This window comes from Felis catus, chromosome C2, assembly GCF_018350175.1.
Source record: "Felis catus isolate Fca126 chromosome C2, F.catus_Fca126_mat1.0, whole genome shotgun sequence".
NCBI lineage: Eukaryota > Metazoa > Chordata > Mammalia > Carnivora > Felidae > Felis > Felis catus.
The window spans coordinates 157864362-157880167 of NC_058376.1; the positions used below are offsets into that span (position 1 = coordinate 157864362).

Sequence of the window (15806 nt, forward strand, 5' to 3'; positions counted from 1 at the left end):
TCATTCCAGCCCCTCAGCCCCTACCTGCACTCAGCGCCAGCAGTCCAGTGCAAGGAGGAGTTTCGCCTCTGTGAGGTTAATCGCCAGCGGGGGCCCCAGGTCTGGCTGGGATGTGGGATCGATCCTGCCAGAGGAAATGTAACAGGAAGCCGGTGCTGCCTTTTGTGCGGTAAGCAGAGCTCGAGGACGTTCGCATTCTGCTGGGTAAGCATGACTGCCTCGAGACCCAGGCTACGCGGACTGCCCGCTCAGCAGGAGTTCTCACCAAGGCGACGCACGGCCGTGCCTCCGTGGCCTTGTCGGAGCCACGGAGGCCAGAGAGTCACAACTGCTCATTCTGCAGATGGCACGATTCCATCATGTTTGAATCACGTGAAGTGTTACAAACCCATTCAAGAGATTGGCAAACGAAAACCGGATTAAGATCTGTGCAGTGGACTTGAGGCATACGGGATTTTTCTAATGAATCACTGGAGCGTGCTGGATGCTAGAATTTCCTAATTTTTGCAGAAAAAGAGCCTTGGGGTTTTGTGGGGGATTTGTGCCATATTCTCCTCACCCCCCTTGAAACTTAAGTATAGGATTTGTGAACGACTAAAATGAAAAGGAAAAACATTGCATTTGGCATAGCTGCAACTTGGAACAAATAAATGCGAAAGAGAGTTGCTAATTCAGGAGGTCTACCTTGACTCAGATGCCAGCAGAAGAATTGGGATCATGCCAGACACGTATTTTGTAGCCTAAGGGCCCCGAGAGCCAGCAGCTCTGGGCTCACACCGGGGCTGTGCGGCCACTTGCTGGGTAAATTAGTTGTGGTTTCCAAGTCTCCATTTTACTTTATTTTAATAATTTAGTACTTTTATTTCTCCATTTTCTTAAAGTAGGAAATTGGTGAAACAGTACTCTCTCACCTCAACCAGGTAATGAATGTGAAGTGTCAGGTCTGGTCGTGGGTACACAGGAAGTCCTCCACTAATGACTGGACTTAATTTACTAGAAGATCCAGCAGGATCTGGGAAGAATAGGTGGTGGTTGGGGCCTCGTTGCCAAGGGAGGCGTATAGCTCTTCTCGGTAGTTACATCAAGAGCAAAGCCCTGTCTTGATGCATCAGGACCAAACAGGGTTAGCCCTCTGCTCTCGAGGTTACCATGCAAGTGTCTAAGTGCTCACATCAGAGTGCACATCAGCTTTGTCCAAACACAGGGGCAGTTTGAAACCTACACATACACACCATCATTCAAACACCACTCGTTCCTACGCACAGGACGGTCAGCACAGGTGGAACTGCCTTTTCCCCACACGCTGTAATATACATATCCTTTCCTCAGTTTACTTTTTAAGTTTACTTATTTTGAGAGAGAGAGAGTGAGAGAGCGCTCATGGGAGAGGGGCAGAGAGAGGAGGGGGGATCTCAAGCAGGCTCTGCGTTTTCAGAGCAGAGCCCGATGCAGGGCTTGAACCTACAAACTGTGACTGAGATCATGACCTGAGCCAAAATCAAGAGTCAGATGTTTAACCAACTGAGCCACTCAGACACTCCACTGTCCTCATTTTAAATTGCTGCATAGTTATTTAACCAATAACTTTGGGACATTTAGATTTTTCTCCTTCTTGCTCTCAGTAACTCTGCAGTTAGTGTGCTTAAACATCTTTGCATACTTATTCTTTCCTTTGAATAAAATCCTATGAGAGGAATTACCAAGTCAATTCTACTTCTTTTAAGGACTTTTGTTTTATATTGCTAAATTATTTTCAAGAAAGAAGGCAGTTAACACTCTACAAGACAGTAAGTGAAAATGCCAGTCTCCTCATATGTGTACCAGCTGGACTTAATGAATTATTTTTAATCTTTGAAGAGCATTTTAAACACCCTATGGCCATTGAATTTGGATCATTAGCTAAAGCAAAACACCCTGCGGAAATGTATGTATTTCCTATAACGGCCTTAAACTGTTTAGGGGAATCCTTTCTCTCTCTCTCTCCCTCTCTCTCTCTCTGTCTCTCTCTCTCTTAGGGGTACCTACCTATGTGATAAAAGCATTTTTTCATCAGATAAGTAGAAGTAAATGAAGAAAGAAAACCCACTCATACGTCTTAGGGCTCAGACCGGAAGGCTAAGTGCACACTTACGCAGAAGGGACTCTGCAGCTGAGGCCGTTCGGGAAAAGAAACGAGCCAGGGTGGTCTGTGGTTTACCCGCCATGACGAGGGCCCTGAGCTCGTGTTGAGCCGCTTGCCGACTGGCTCGCCTGTGCTTTTGACCGTAACCCTCACAATAATCCTGCACTGTAGAACTGACACTCCCACTTGTGGTGGAAGGGTCTCAGAGGTTGCATGCCTCGCCCAGGGTCAGGTGGGAGCAGAGCCAGGACTGAGTCACTGGGAATCTCACCACGGACCCTTGCCCCTCCACCTGGAACACGGTTCACACCTGCCACAGCGGCCAGGGCTAACACAGAGAGCAGCGGCAGGGGCACTTGCAAAGGTCTCCGTGGAGCCAGGTTTCTGTAATTAGCAGGCCAGAGAGTGGAATTTACGTCTGGAGACCCGAAAAGACATGCCGTGCGGAATTCGACCCTGCGCTTTGGATACGTTCGATAGTAAGCTGCAGATGGCGGTCCATTTTGACACATTTCACGATCTGTGCCAAGATAAAGCTACATATGTGTGTGTGCCGGCTTCACTCATTGGGATTAACGTATATCAAGTGACTGAATCTTCACAGCAGTTCTGTCTTTTGGGTGCTGTGGTCATGCCCATTCTACAGATGAGGACACGTGAGTCCAGAGAGGTGATACAATGTGCCTTAGCTGCCGCAGAGGTAGACAGTAGACCGGTTGGTATTTGAACCTGGGCAAATGTGACCATACAGCCCATGTTCTGAACCCCACTAGGCCATGGACAGGAGGAGCGGTCCACTGTGGGGCCTGGAGGTGCTGTCCCCACGTCAGGTGCGTAGCAGACAAAGGTGGTTGCAGGAAGGGGTGCACCCCCCCTCGTAATCCAAGTTAGCGATCGCACTGCACCGTAACGAGGTTGGCATCAGAGATGGTGGGTGAGATGCATTTGCTCCATTGAGTCATCTTCAGGCCTTGGAGAACCTAGGAGAAAGAAGAGACGCTCGCAGATTTTCCTGTTTAACCCTTCCCATTGTCACGTTCGGCTGGCAGCCGGGCGAAGCTACCGGAAGGAGTCTGGAGGCCCGCTGAGAGCCTCGGCATTCTTGCTGAATGACGTTGGCAGTGGCAGCTGTCCAAACACTGTGGTTGACTTTCAGACCATTTAATTGAAACCATATTTAAATTTAAAAAATTAATAAAGAAGAGGAAGAGGAAGGGGTGGGTGCCAGAGTAGGAGAAAGATCTTGGCAAAAAAAACCTCACGTGCACTTTTTCCACCATTGGATTGACCAGACAGGGCCACAAAGCTGAGACAACAGGATTAGCAAAATTGCATTGTTGGACATAGGCACAGCGTGACATGTGCTCCAGCAAAGGCATTTGGCAGGATTAACCTGCCAAGGATAAAGATGTAGCAGACAAGGGGCTGAATTAATGGACTGGCATGACAGAAGCGGGGAAATCTATTTGCATGCAATATTAACTGTGCTAATAAACTCCGGGGCTGTGCTCCGCAGGCCAGGCAGCCCTCCTTGAACCAGGAGTTTTTATTTTGAGGTCCACCTGGACGGCATCAGCCAAGATGGGCTAAAGCGAGCAGAATTCCCAGGTTGCATTCAGGTTTATTTTTGCCATTGTCCTAGAGTAGACATGCTGTCTTAAATGCTTATGACAGTATCTGTGGCTACTTACTGTGCAGAATGATCCTAATACCTTGGAGCTTTGGGGCCAAAGGGTCTTCCTTTTAGAGGGTTAGTGTCTATGAAAAAGCAATGAAGAAACATAAGTACGACACACTCTAGAATAAACACCTACTTGGAGTGGGTTGTTTTGCCCGATTTGTGTATTCTCACTCCCTGCACATCAGAACGGTGAGCGAATGAGAAGGCCCAGGATGCAAAATTTCGGGAGGCGCTCACAGTCCTGCTCCTGCAAGAGTGGGGTCAGCATCTGAGAGCAGGTGACTCGTTCCCCTCACCTTGGGCCCGCCCTGCTGAAAGTGACCATGGGAACGTGGTAAGATTCGCCTGTTCAGCACGTGGGTGCCCTTGCATCCATTTAACACAGACACCAAAGCACAGCTGGATCTGGGGAGGTGAGAGGGGAGGGGCCCAATAAGGCTTGTGCTGTCCACCAGGGTCCTGCTCTGTGGGGCAAGAGAGCAAGGTATTGTCCACCAACTCCGTTGTGCTGCTGGTGGGGGCTCCTGAGGATGTCAGCTCCCTGACACCGAGCTGACGCACGCCTGTTCCCGCTCCTGACCCGAGGAAGCCCCCAGGCCTAGGACATTCTGTACGTGGGAGCAGTGGTGCCGGACACCAGCAGCACCCGCCACGTGGGCAAGATGGAATTTGCCTCTGAAGATGCTGAAGCCGCATGGGACTCCTGCTGCTCTGAGGCTCATTAGGAACGTCAGTGTTTAACAGAGCCCTGGATTTAAAGCAGTGGTCCCCAAATCTGGCTTATCAGAGTCCCTGGGATGGGGGGTGGGGTGGGTGGGTAGATTCCTGAGCTTCACTCCCAGACGGACTGGAGTAGGATCTGGAGTGGGGTTGGAGCCCTGAGCCCCCCTCCCGCCCCCCACGGAGCCAGCCAGACTGAGGGCTGGTGTCCGAGGCTGAACGAGTTTGTGTTGACTCTTGTTCAACCTGGGAGGTGGTTGATGAGGAAGCCCCCTGTGTTCCTGTTGCTGTCATCTTTTCTCAGAAGTACCAGGCGGCGAGACAGTTGCTGATTTGAGACCTCTGATGTGATACAGCTTAGATAAATGCCATGTACTTGGGATTGCCAGCACCGAGTGGCTATTATGTGACTTAAAAAAAACAAAACTAAACTAAACAATTAGCTGGCTTGACCCTATCAAGTCTGTAGTGATCATAAGCAGGCCAATGTAGAAAATAACGAGATAAAAGGTTTTGGTTTAAATCGATGCGGGATTTTGGAACACCAGAAATCTTACATTCCCTGAAAAATGCTCCTGGGGCAGTTGAGGTCCTTAGGGAGGCGAAAGTTGGGAGGAAGGCCCTGAGGTGGGAGAGGACAGGGTGGGTTCCAGCTTTGCCATTCCAGTGTGGCCGGATGACGCTAGAGCCCCCAGCCCTCTGGCAGGTGGGGTTGCGGTGAAGACCAAAACCACTCACCGGGTCACACGCCCTGTTACAGTTCCGTCTCTGCCCAGGGAAAGAGGTGCCTTCTTGAGCCCACAAAATGCTCCGTCTACAGGAAAGGCCTGCTTCTTTAATTTCAGAAGGCACCATATGTCTATCTTTGTGTTCCAAGATCGGAGAGAGGGAGTGCAGCTAAGTCCATGAGGAGGGGAGGTGACGGTGGACAGGCACAGGGAGGGAGCTGAGTCACCAGCACCTGTGGGATTTCGCGGGGAATTTGGATTTTATTCTGGGTATGATGGGAAGGGAGCGAGTGTTTGAAGCAACGCAGGGACACGCTCTGATTCATACTTTAAAAGGATCACTCAGGCTGCAGAGTGAAGAGTGACTCACAAAGGGACAGTTGGATGTGTGTGTGTTGTGTCCTGGCGAGAGGGCTGGGGGTACAGGGCAGCCGTGGAGATGAAGAAATGCCATTCGATGGCAAAATATTGGGCTTTCTGGACACTGATGGTTCATGGGGAGCAGTGAGGACAAATCGTTAACCCACTGGTGTCCGCAGCCCCCCAGCTTTGCAGGACTTTGTTGCCGATTGAGAGCACATCTAAGCTGAAAGCCCTTGTGTTTCAGGTGCCGTGCAGATCCCAGCTACTGGTGACTCCACAATGGCCTCTGCCCTTGGGACCACTGTCTCCTAAAACAGGACTGAAGCCTGGAACGACACTGGACGCAAAAGGTACAAAAATCCTAGATGCCACCAGGTCAAGAGCTTGCAAGGGGCCAGAGGACCTTCTTGAGGGCTGACCCTGGAGCCCGACTGCAGGAAGAGGGGTGCACTGGGTAGAAAGGGTTAGGGGCATGCAGTCCACGGAAGCATGCCCACGTGGTGTATTGTGGGCACTCCTCCTCCGTAAGTGGGGGGCGGGGGTCAAGCAGGGAAGTGCATTAGGATCTGAGACTCTATCGGGGGCACGAAAGGAGCCTTGGAGAGGTTCAGCCAGATTAGACAGACCCTCTGGGAGAATCCTTCTGATGCCCTGTAGATGAGGGTGGGGTTAGCCTAAAGGCAGGGAGCTGAGTTAGGTCCTGCAGTCATCTATTCATATAAAATAGCACCGTGTGTGCCCCTCAGGTTCTTGGTGCCGTTTTGATTCATGTCACAGATTCATCTACGTGCTTGCAATAGAGTCACTGGACTACAAGAATCTTCCTTTAAATCATACATTCACCCAGCCAGTATTAATCCAGCATCCCCCATGTGGCCAATGCTGGGGACCCAATGGCAAGCTTAGAGTTGAGTGGAAGAGACGTCATGCACACTGTATAACAGGTGCCTTGAAGGAAGAGTCCCAGATGCCTGGGAAGCATGTCACGAGGAGTCCAGTCTGGTCTGGGGGATGGGAGTCAGTCCAGGAGGTGACTTTGGAGTTGAAGTCTGAAGGAGGACTTGGTATTAAACTACACAAAATGGAGAGGGAGGATTCTAGGTGAAGGAAGCAGCTTGTGCAAAGGCCCTGTGGTAGGGAAGAATATGGCATATTTGAGAAGTTAGAAAAACCGAGAGGGAGAGGAGGAGGGCAGTGAAGGATAAGGGGAAAAAAAGAGGGCCAGGACTGCCTTGCACAGTGCCAACTCCTTGCAAGCATTTGAAGTTACTTTTTTTTTTAATTTTTTTTTAATATTTGTTTATTTTTGAGACAGAGATAGAACATGAACGGGGGAGGGTCAGAGAGAGAGGGAGGCACAGAATCTGAAGCAGGCTCCAGGCTCTGAGCTGTCAGCACAGAGCCCGACGCGGGGCTCGAACTCACAGACCGCGAGATCATGACCCGAGCTGAAATCGGACGCTTAACCGACTGAGCCACCCAGGCGCCCCTGAAGTTACTTTTTTAGACAATCATTTTTTATCTCTCTTTGACACCCTGAGCACTGGTGAGTTGTAGACAGAACCAAGAAGAGGTGGCTATGGAGAGCTGTGTCCATGGCCTCAGCTTCTCCCCTATTCCCCAGTCTCCTTTTGCCCCTCCGATGTAGGAATACCAGTCCCCAGGTTCGTGATGTTTTGACCTCATAGGAATCTGTGCAGGTTTCAGTTTTAGGAACTTGGTACCAGTACCACCTTCCCACGTACACAGTCTTGGCCAAAAAAGGGCACTAACTTTGCTGAAGGTTCTGGCCACTCAGCACTGGCAATTAACAGTCCCCCCTGCTTTATTTTTACAAGGAACTAATCTCACTTTCTAGAACTTGCTCATTCCCAGAGTGGGTGATTGTTAGCCTTTAAGACAATCCACTGGACAGAAAAATTTTGGGATGTCTCTCTACCCAAAGCTCAGCAAGCCAGCCACATAACTTGGTGCCAACACTTATCGAATACACGTGTATATCAAGTGTTTGCCGTATGCAAGGTTTTCCAATCTTACTACTCTGTTCTGCAGATACTAAAACTGAGGCCCAGAAGGTTCTGCAACCGGCCATGGGAACACAAATAGGAAGGGACAGCCTGAACACACACCCTGGGGCCTGGCGCGGCAGCCCATGCACAATAGACACTCTCAGCTTAGCAGTGCTGTGGCCCATGGAGGCCCAAGTGTAGACATCATGCCCTACTGTCCCAGCCAGGATTCTTCGATAGTAGACATAAAAATTCAGATGCTTCTGAACTCCAAGGCCACAGTGGTTTACATGGCACCACTGTGGCTGATGAATTATCAAACTTCCTGCCTCCCCCAACTCTGGCAAGAACTTTGGTAGAACTTCTGTGCCACATCCAGTGCTAGGAACTTGCCAACTTTGCGTCCTTAAAATAAAGCAGGTTCCAAGATAGATGGCAGAAAGTGGAAAACATTTTTCTTGATCGGGTAACTAAGAACCATGCAGCAGGCAGGAGCCATTTTTGGCCAAAGAAGCTATTCATTTAAAAGTGTTTATCGACACCTGGAAATAGGGATTCAGCTTCAAATGCTATTTTCATGTCAGTTTATGTTGCATAATTTCCTAATGCTGATAAAAACCTAGGCGAACACCAAACGAGAATTCCAAAGTCATTTCACTGCTGAGACGCTCCTCCGTGTCTGCCCGCTGAATCTGAGAGCCGAGCAGCCCGGCGGGTCACCTGCTGGTGGAAAGGCAGAGCACAGTGACGGCTCATCGGGGTTCACACCGACCACCGGATTTCCTTTCGGTCAGTCTCACGGCTTTTGTTGGTTTGCGTGACAGCCTCAGATCTTCAGCGATCACCCCTACTTTGTGCTTGGAATGTGTTCCCCCCCCCCCTTTGGAGGATGACTCGGAAAGACTCTCCGTCGCTGGAGGATTCCGTTCTGAGCCTGGTCACCCTCAGTAAACGAGGGAGCGGCTCCGCGCAGCCTTCCGGGTCTGAGGACGGACAGATGGAAGGGGCGGAGGTAGGGGGTCTTGGCAGAGTCGCTGCTTAGGACACGAGGTGAGTGTGGTTTCCGCATGTGGCAGCAGAGCGACTGGGGGTCCCTGCCTTCCTGCCACGTAAGTTTCAGTGAGGGAAAAACTTGACTCACCACTTTGGCTTAGGAATATCTGGTTCCCGAGCCACCTCCCAGGGCGGGGATGCGCAAGCCGTGGGGGGCTGTATTTCCCACCGAGGACTTGCTGAAGGCAGGAGGACCCCCCCCCAGAGAAGCACCGATGCGCAGGTACGTCCGCGTCCAGGGGCCCCGGGCTCCTTGGAGCCCCCGACGCCACCCATGACTCCGGGGGATGGGAGGGCTGGCCGAGGACGTGGCAAACAGGAAACGCCCAGGGGACGAGGGTGGAGGGAGATGAGATGTTGACGTCTAACCCACGGCTGCTCTCTGTCCCCTCCCCCCGTGCCAGCAGCACCGAGCATGCGACCGCACCACCGCCAGCGGCCCCAGCGACCTCCCGGCACGGTGCGGTGGGGCAGCTGGTGTTGTGAATCAGGCCGTTGCCACTCAGAGAACGGCTACTTCACAACACCAGGGTCACACCCCACCACAGGCACCGGCCGCCAGGACCCTGCGGCGGCTCATCCGGGGGCTCGCCCAGGGCCTCTGGAAGCCCAGCTTGCACGCGGCTGTGGCTCTTCCTGTGCGCAGCGTGGACTCCACCGCAATCAGGTGCCCGGGGCTGTTTGCCCCCCAGCACAAGTGTCCCCCTCCACTGGTAAGGAAGCAGCCGCCCTCACGGCATTAGCGTCCACAGAGGAGACCGTGCTGCGGGCTTCCCACTGGGAGACAGATGGCGTTCTGGCCCTCGGGGGGCTTGAGCGCCCCTCAACTGAGCGTTTCCTGCTGGGTGCCGGGAACACACAGGGTGAACGCGGGTCTCGGTTTGATACGTGGGGGTGGTGGCTTTGAAAAGGGCAAGGTGGAGGGGAGGGGACCCCTAGTTACAGATGGTGGCCCTGGGGGAGACTCCTGGGGACACAGAGGCCTCTTGCAGCCGCACGGATGGGGAGCACATCTATGTTGTAGATGGCCCCAGGTCCCCGGAGTGTAAATGCCTTGGTCTGAGTGCAAGAGTGCCACGGCTCTCCATCGGGCGTGTGTCCCCAGCTTGGCTGGATGACAGCCAAGCACAAGAGGACCCTTCCTGGAGCGTAGACTTGTCTGACACTCCCATGCTGGCAATGTGACCTGTCAGCTGCACTGACAGGTGGGCTCTCTTTCCACAGGACCTCACAGGTAGGGACCCGGCAGAGCTGGAAACCAATGGAGGTCTCCAGAGTCCATGTGTTTTTATGCCTAACGTAAACCTTACATGTGACGCCACCGTATTTCAGCACCAAGGGGGCAAGTTTAGAGATGGAGTGGCTGGGTTGGCCGGTGTCCTTTCCGAAGTGCTAAGTAAAGGAAGAAGTCTATCTCTCTGGCTTTCTGTGGGACAGGGAGAGTGTCCACAGCCACTCCGCTCAACCCAGGCTCTATGTGACCTCGGTGCTGTGCCGCTGTCCCCTGGGAAGCAGAGGGCCGGACGGAAACCAGCCCGGTGGGAGGACGACACAGGACAAGGTTACGTAGAGCCCGGGTCAGGCAGAACAGCCCTGGGTCTCTGGCACCTCGGAGTTCCAGAAGCTGAGTCCACTGCCTCGGCTAAGCTCTCCCCCTCACCCATCCCCAAACTGCTGTGGTATCTCTGAAGCCTGTACTCAGTTATGCTTGGGACAGTGTCGTAGAGTTAAAAGAGTCCCAGTTGTTCAGAAAGGTCTTCCTGCCTTCTCCTCAAAACGTATCAGCTGCAAGTCTCTGACAAGCCACCCACTTCCCAGTGCCCTACCACCCGGAGAACCCAGGCCAGCGCCACTCACGGCGTGGGCCACAGTGGCAACGTCAGCAGGCGGCAAAGGCCAAGCCCTGGGCCCCACCGCCCACCCTTTGCATCACGATCTTGGGGCGGGGGCTGCCGAGCAGGGGGCAAGGACAGTGTGTTAACGGGCCCTGCAGGGGGCCCTCCAGAGCCCCAACCACCCCTTTGTCTCCCCACACCCTTTCCAGCCTGCGTCCAACCCCATCTCTTCTGCAGTCGCAGCCAGAATGCCCTCTTCAGGATGCATGCCTGCGTCATGTGAATCCCTCCACCCTGCCTGGAACTCCTTCAAGAGTTGGCCTCACTCTGACGGTAGGTGGTTAGACCCCATGAGCGGCATGTAGTCGCCAGACCCCTCTCCCCCCACACCCTCCCTCCCTCTGGCACACCTGACTCGAGACCCCTCACACTCACCGAGCTCCCTCAGGCCCAGGGCCCTTGTGCAGCTCAGCTCCGGCCGCAATGCTCCCAGCCCTTGCCAGCCTCCCCGTAACTGATGTCTGACTCTCCTGCGGGTTTCAGACAGAGCCTGGCTTCCTGTGGGCCGGCGCCGCAGCCTGGAGGCCGGGCGCACCCAGCAGGCTGAATTCTGCCTTTTCAGAACGCTCCTCTCACGCGGCCATCGTGCATCCATTCCTGGGACTCTCCGCTGAGGGTGCGTCTTCCCCTGCTCCTTGAGGGCAGGGACATTCAGCTCCATTCACCCCTGCACCTCCAGCGCAGCTCCAGGTCCGGCATGGAGTAGTAGCTCAGCCATCTATTTGTTCAGTAAATGCGAGGGTCCTTCGAGGTTACGTTCTCTCTCTCTCTCTCTTGCTCACTGGAGCCCTGGGTCTGTCTTTGCCCTTCAGTGACGTTGAAAAAATGGTAGCAGGCACTTACAGAGTCGAGTCAGTGTGTCAGGGACTGTTCTGAGCACTTTGTGTACAGTTAGCTGTTTACTCGTTGCCTCGGTTTCCTCGTAACGGGCAGGTGACATAAGCGTTGTATTAGCTGGGTCCCGAGACCACACCGTCCAGGCTGCTGGCAACTGGTAGCACTGCTCTTCAAACCCTTGCAGTCTGGCCCCACGGTCCACACCGTGAGCCACTGCCTCGTGCTACTCGGGAGCCAGAACGAAGGGGACAGGGCTGAACAGGGAAGTCCCTAGGGCTCGCTCCCAGGAACCGAGCAAAGCCGTCTCCATTCTCAGATCTTCCACCCTGGTGTCCTTAGACAGACCAGGCAGTATTCTCCCTGTTTATGCCTTTCTAAAAGGTTAGATCCTAACCTTGTTAAAAGCACGTCAGAGTAGAACCTGATTAAAAACCTAATAAAATAAAAAACGGGGTCAAGTCCAGAGAGAGAAAACTGTTCAAGAAGCAGAGGAAGTTCGACTTAATTTTGTTGTTAAGCTGGTGAATTCATTTGAGGTTTGCACAGTTACCCTCAGAGGTCAGAGGCTGCAAAGGCAAATGGATGTGCTCTGAGAACTGCATGCTTCTGAGAGCCGGCCTAGGGGGTATGACCCTCGGCTGGTCTGCCCAGTGCTTAGCGCCAGGCAAAGCCCTATGCCTGGTCTACACTCCTCTGTCCACAGTATGGCTCCTTTTCCAAAATGCGCGCGGCCTCACTGAGAACAGCCTCCCCGTCGTGCTGAACATCCCAGACCCTCCACTGAAGCACACTGGATGCCACCTGACTGTGCCACCAGAAAGAAACAAGAGGACACCTGGGTGGCTCAATCTGTTAAGGGTCCGACTTCGGCTCAGGTCATGATCTCGCGGTCTGTGAGTTCGAGCCCCGCGTCGGGCTCTGCGCCGACAGCTTGGAGCCTGGAGCCTGTTGGGATTCTGTGTCTCCCTCTCTCTCTGCCCCTCCCCTGCTCGTTCGCTCGCTCTCAAAAATAAAATTTTTAAGAAATTAAAAAAGAAACTAGAATGTCCATTCCCCCACCCTCTTCTGAAACCTTGGTTGAGTGGTCTACATCACCTGAAGCTCTGAGTTCAGAACCTTTGTAACTACCTTGGGGGTCCCGCATTTGCTGCTACCACATTCCCGTGGGGACTCTCTCAAGGGGCCCCTCTGCAGACCACCAGAAGCTTGGGAGATGCAGGGAACTGGTCTGATACGCACTTTGACATCCACTCTGCTGACCCCGGTCCGTGCCTCTGGGGAAAGCCAGGTTCAGAAAGGACATTTTCCGGGTAAATACTTAGTATCAAGTAAAACAGTGGTTCTCAAAATGTCACCAGCATCAGCTTCACCTGGGAACTTGACCTGAAAACCCTCCATGTACCCACCCCCTCCCCAGCCCTCCTGAATCGGAAACTCTGGGCTGAGGCCCAGCCATCGGCGTGTGAACCAGCCTTCATGGGATTCTGACGTGCCTCAAGTTTGAGAACCACTAAAACACAGTGAAAGACGGGGGGGGGGAGGGGACACCCCACTTTCAGTACCAAATGATAAAAGGGCACAGTAATGGAGTGCCCGTGCCCGCCATCCACAGCAGTGTGAAAAATAGGGCATTGACTATACGTCAAATAATAATGTGTTTTAAACCCACTTTTCTGATTTTTAAAAGTGAATCCTCAGGTGTTCTGGACTGTGGAAATCTGACCCTTCCCTTCTTCATCGTAATTAACATGCCCAGAACGTCCTTTGCTTTCTCCCAGCAGGGACATTGGAAGGTAAGGTATTTGCCACTGATTTAAAGGCTTGTGTTTTGGGTTTTTTTCCATGATTATTAAATTCTTCACACAGTGTAGGGCAAATTTTAAAGGCTTTATATTTCTTTAATCCGAGCTCACAACCACCCCATTTTCAGGAGAACTAGAGGCAACGGGAGGTGAAGCAGCCTGCCCCCCTCCCCATCTCCCCAGGAGTAAGAGGCATATGCCTGCTAGAGCGGAGGTTGGAACCCAGGGTGTCCCCAGACCCATGGTCAGACCTGCTTTTGATTTGCTAGCTCCATTAAGGACAGCTGGGACCAGGAAAGACTAGCCATGCAGCTCAGCACCCTGTGAGCAGTGAAGAGCCATTTATGATTGGCAGCTAACTTGGGGAACCCCTGACTCCAAAATGTCATGCTATGAAGACAAAACCCTCCGGGCAGTCGTTTCAAATAAATTGGTTACTCTTTTACCTTGTTTTGTTTTTGATGAGAGTAGATTCGCTTGTCTCGTCTTGCTTATAGTCATCACTAGATGTTTACCTTAGGCCCCATGGATGGTGTTTTATGTAGGCCTTGTGCAAGCCACGGCCAAGGACACTTGCACCCCGTGCATCTGTCTTTTGGTAGATACTGGCCCCATGGAAGTGGCTTAAAAAACAAAAAGATAACAGTGATTTGAAGGTTTCCGTTCATTGTGTAACAAGGCAAAGGTCCCCACGTACTGCAGTGAGCCTGTCTGCAGGAAAGCTGTGTGGACGCCTTTGCTGGGATTTCAGGAAGACTCTCCCAGACAGAACCCAAGTGGAAGGGTTACACTTTGCAGCATCGTGATTCTGTTTTTTATAGTTGGGAAAGTGGAGGTTCAAGGTCAAGTAACCTGCATTAGGCACAGCCCAGCCCTGTATTTCCAGAGCCACAGGCCTGTCTGCTCCAGAACAAAGACCCTGACCCGCTCCCCTGCTGGTATTTACTGCCTTGGGGGGGGGGGGGGGGTGGCTGGCGTGTGTCCTCTCAGTTGGGTACAGGCAGCTCCAGGAAGGGAGGCAGTAGTGTCATTCCTGTTTCTCAGGTGAGGAGCGGGCTTGGAAAGGTCAAGAAGTTTGCCAGTTCTCCCAGCTGGTGAGTGAAGAGTCAGCCTCCGAAGATGTCTTCTTCTGACCCTGCTAATGGGCCCCCTCCTCCCCTCTACCCCACCGCAGGCTGCAACGTGGGACTGACTGCCTTCCAAACGTTCTAGCTGTCTTCAGTCTGAAACACTGGAGCTTGGGGAGAGAAGGCACTGGAAGTTGGGGGAAAAAAAACCGTGCCCTCCTGGGGCAAACCTCCAAGCTTGTTCCTTCAGGCCTGACTCAAGTGGAAGAAGTGTGTGTGTGTAATTGACTTTTTGTGAAACTCAATTCTCTTCTGTCTCTGCCTGTACTGTTTCTTCTTGTACATCGCCTGGGGGAATACCCTTCAATGTTTAGAGCACAAAACAAATAACAGAAAAAAGGAAACACTGTTCCAGGAACAAAGCATCCAAAATCAGAAGTATTACAGATGTATGGAATAGAATATGAATTCTAATCCCCAGAGATAACCACTTATTTTTTTAATGATTTTTATTTTTTTATTTTTTTAGTTATTACAAAAGTCCTACACATTTATCAGTACATCAGAATGAATTAAAAGTAAATACATGCTGGGGCACCTGGTTGGCTCAGTCAGTTAAGGCTCTGACTTCAGCTCAGATCGTGATCTCACAGTCATGGGTTCAAACCCCTTGCTGGGCTCTGTGCTCACAGCTCAGAGCCTGGAGTCTGCTTCGAATTCTCTCTCTCTCTCTCTCCCCTTCCCCACCCCCCCCCCCCACTTGTGCTCTGTTTCTCTCTCAAAAATAAGTAAGCATTAAAAAAATACATGCTTCATTGCTCAGACTTTCTTGACAGGCACAGGTCTGAGACCACATCGACGCATACAGCTTACCTCATGGGTCACCAGGTCTCCCCACCATTGAGCCCCTTGATTTCTGACTCAGAGTAAATGGAATCGGCGAGGGCTGACCTGCAATCCTTTTGAAACAAATCAATCACTGGGTTCTGACCTTCAGTGCCCAGGGCCACCTGGAATCTGCCTCCTCTCCCCAGCCCGCCCCTCCCCTACCATCCTGCTTGCTGCCTGCCCGTAGGGCTTCCTTAGGCTCCCTTCCCCACAGAGTACTCTCTTTCCCCAGGTGACAGCTTGACTCCCTCCCTCCCCTGAATTTCCCACAGAATATGTGCCGCTGGCCACAGCACACTCCTTCCCTCCTGTCTTCCTACCCTGTTCAGCCTTGTCTCCAAAGCCATATCACCTTCAGATTCTGACATAATTTACCTGTGATCTGATCTCCCACTATAACCCCCTGAGGGCAGTGATCACTGTCTGCTTTGCTCCTTGATAGATCCCCAGCACCCAGAACAGGTCCTGGCACACACTAGGTATTCAGTACGTGTTGGATGAGCAAATGTGGGAGCCACCTTTGCCAAGGCTGAGGAGTAAAGGGCCCTTCTACTGGCCCCCAGCTCCTGCACCCCAGCCCCCCTGCGCTGCTCACATGAGTGGCTTCCTCCCAGCTGAATCCAAATGGCCTTTAAGCGCTG

The 15806-nt window shown here is 52.3% G+C and overlaps 1 protein-coding gene across 1 annotated transcript; it reads left to right on the forward strand.

Moving 5' to 3' along the window:
* Positions 1 to 5199: 5199 nt before the first annotated feature.
* Positions 5200 to 12356, forward strand: LOC123380067. The gene is made up of 7 exons (XM_045037340.1): positions 5200 to 5229; positions 8247 to 8412; positions 8778 to 8899; positions 9081 to 9389; positions 10749 to 10844; positions 11055 to 11187; positions 12112 to 12356. The coding sequence occupies exons 1-7, from the start codon at positions 5200 to 5202 to the stop codon at positions 12288 to 12290; spliced, it is 1035 nt and encodes a 344-aa protein (XP_044893275.1). The 3' UTR covers positions 12291 to 12356.
* Positions 12357 to 15806: the final 3450 nt, after the last annotated feature.

Coding starts and splice junctions, on each gene's coding strand:
- LOC123380067 (XM_045037340.1), top strand. CDS start 5,200: ATGACGCTAGAGCCCCCAGCCCTCTGGCAG. Junction 9,390..10,748: donor ACAAGTGTCCCCCTCCACTG/GTAAGGAAGCAG, acceptor TCTCTTCTGCAG/TCGCAGCCAGAATGCCCTCT. Junction 11,188..12,111: donor CCTGGGACTCTCCGCTGAGG/GTGCGTCTTCCC, acceptor CTCTGTCCACAG/TATGGCTCCTTTTCCAAAAT.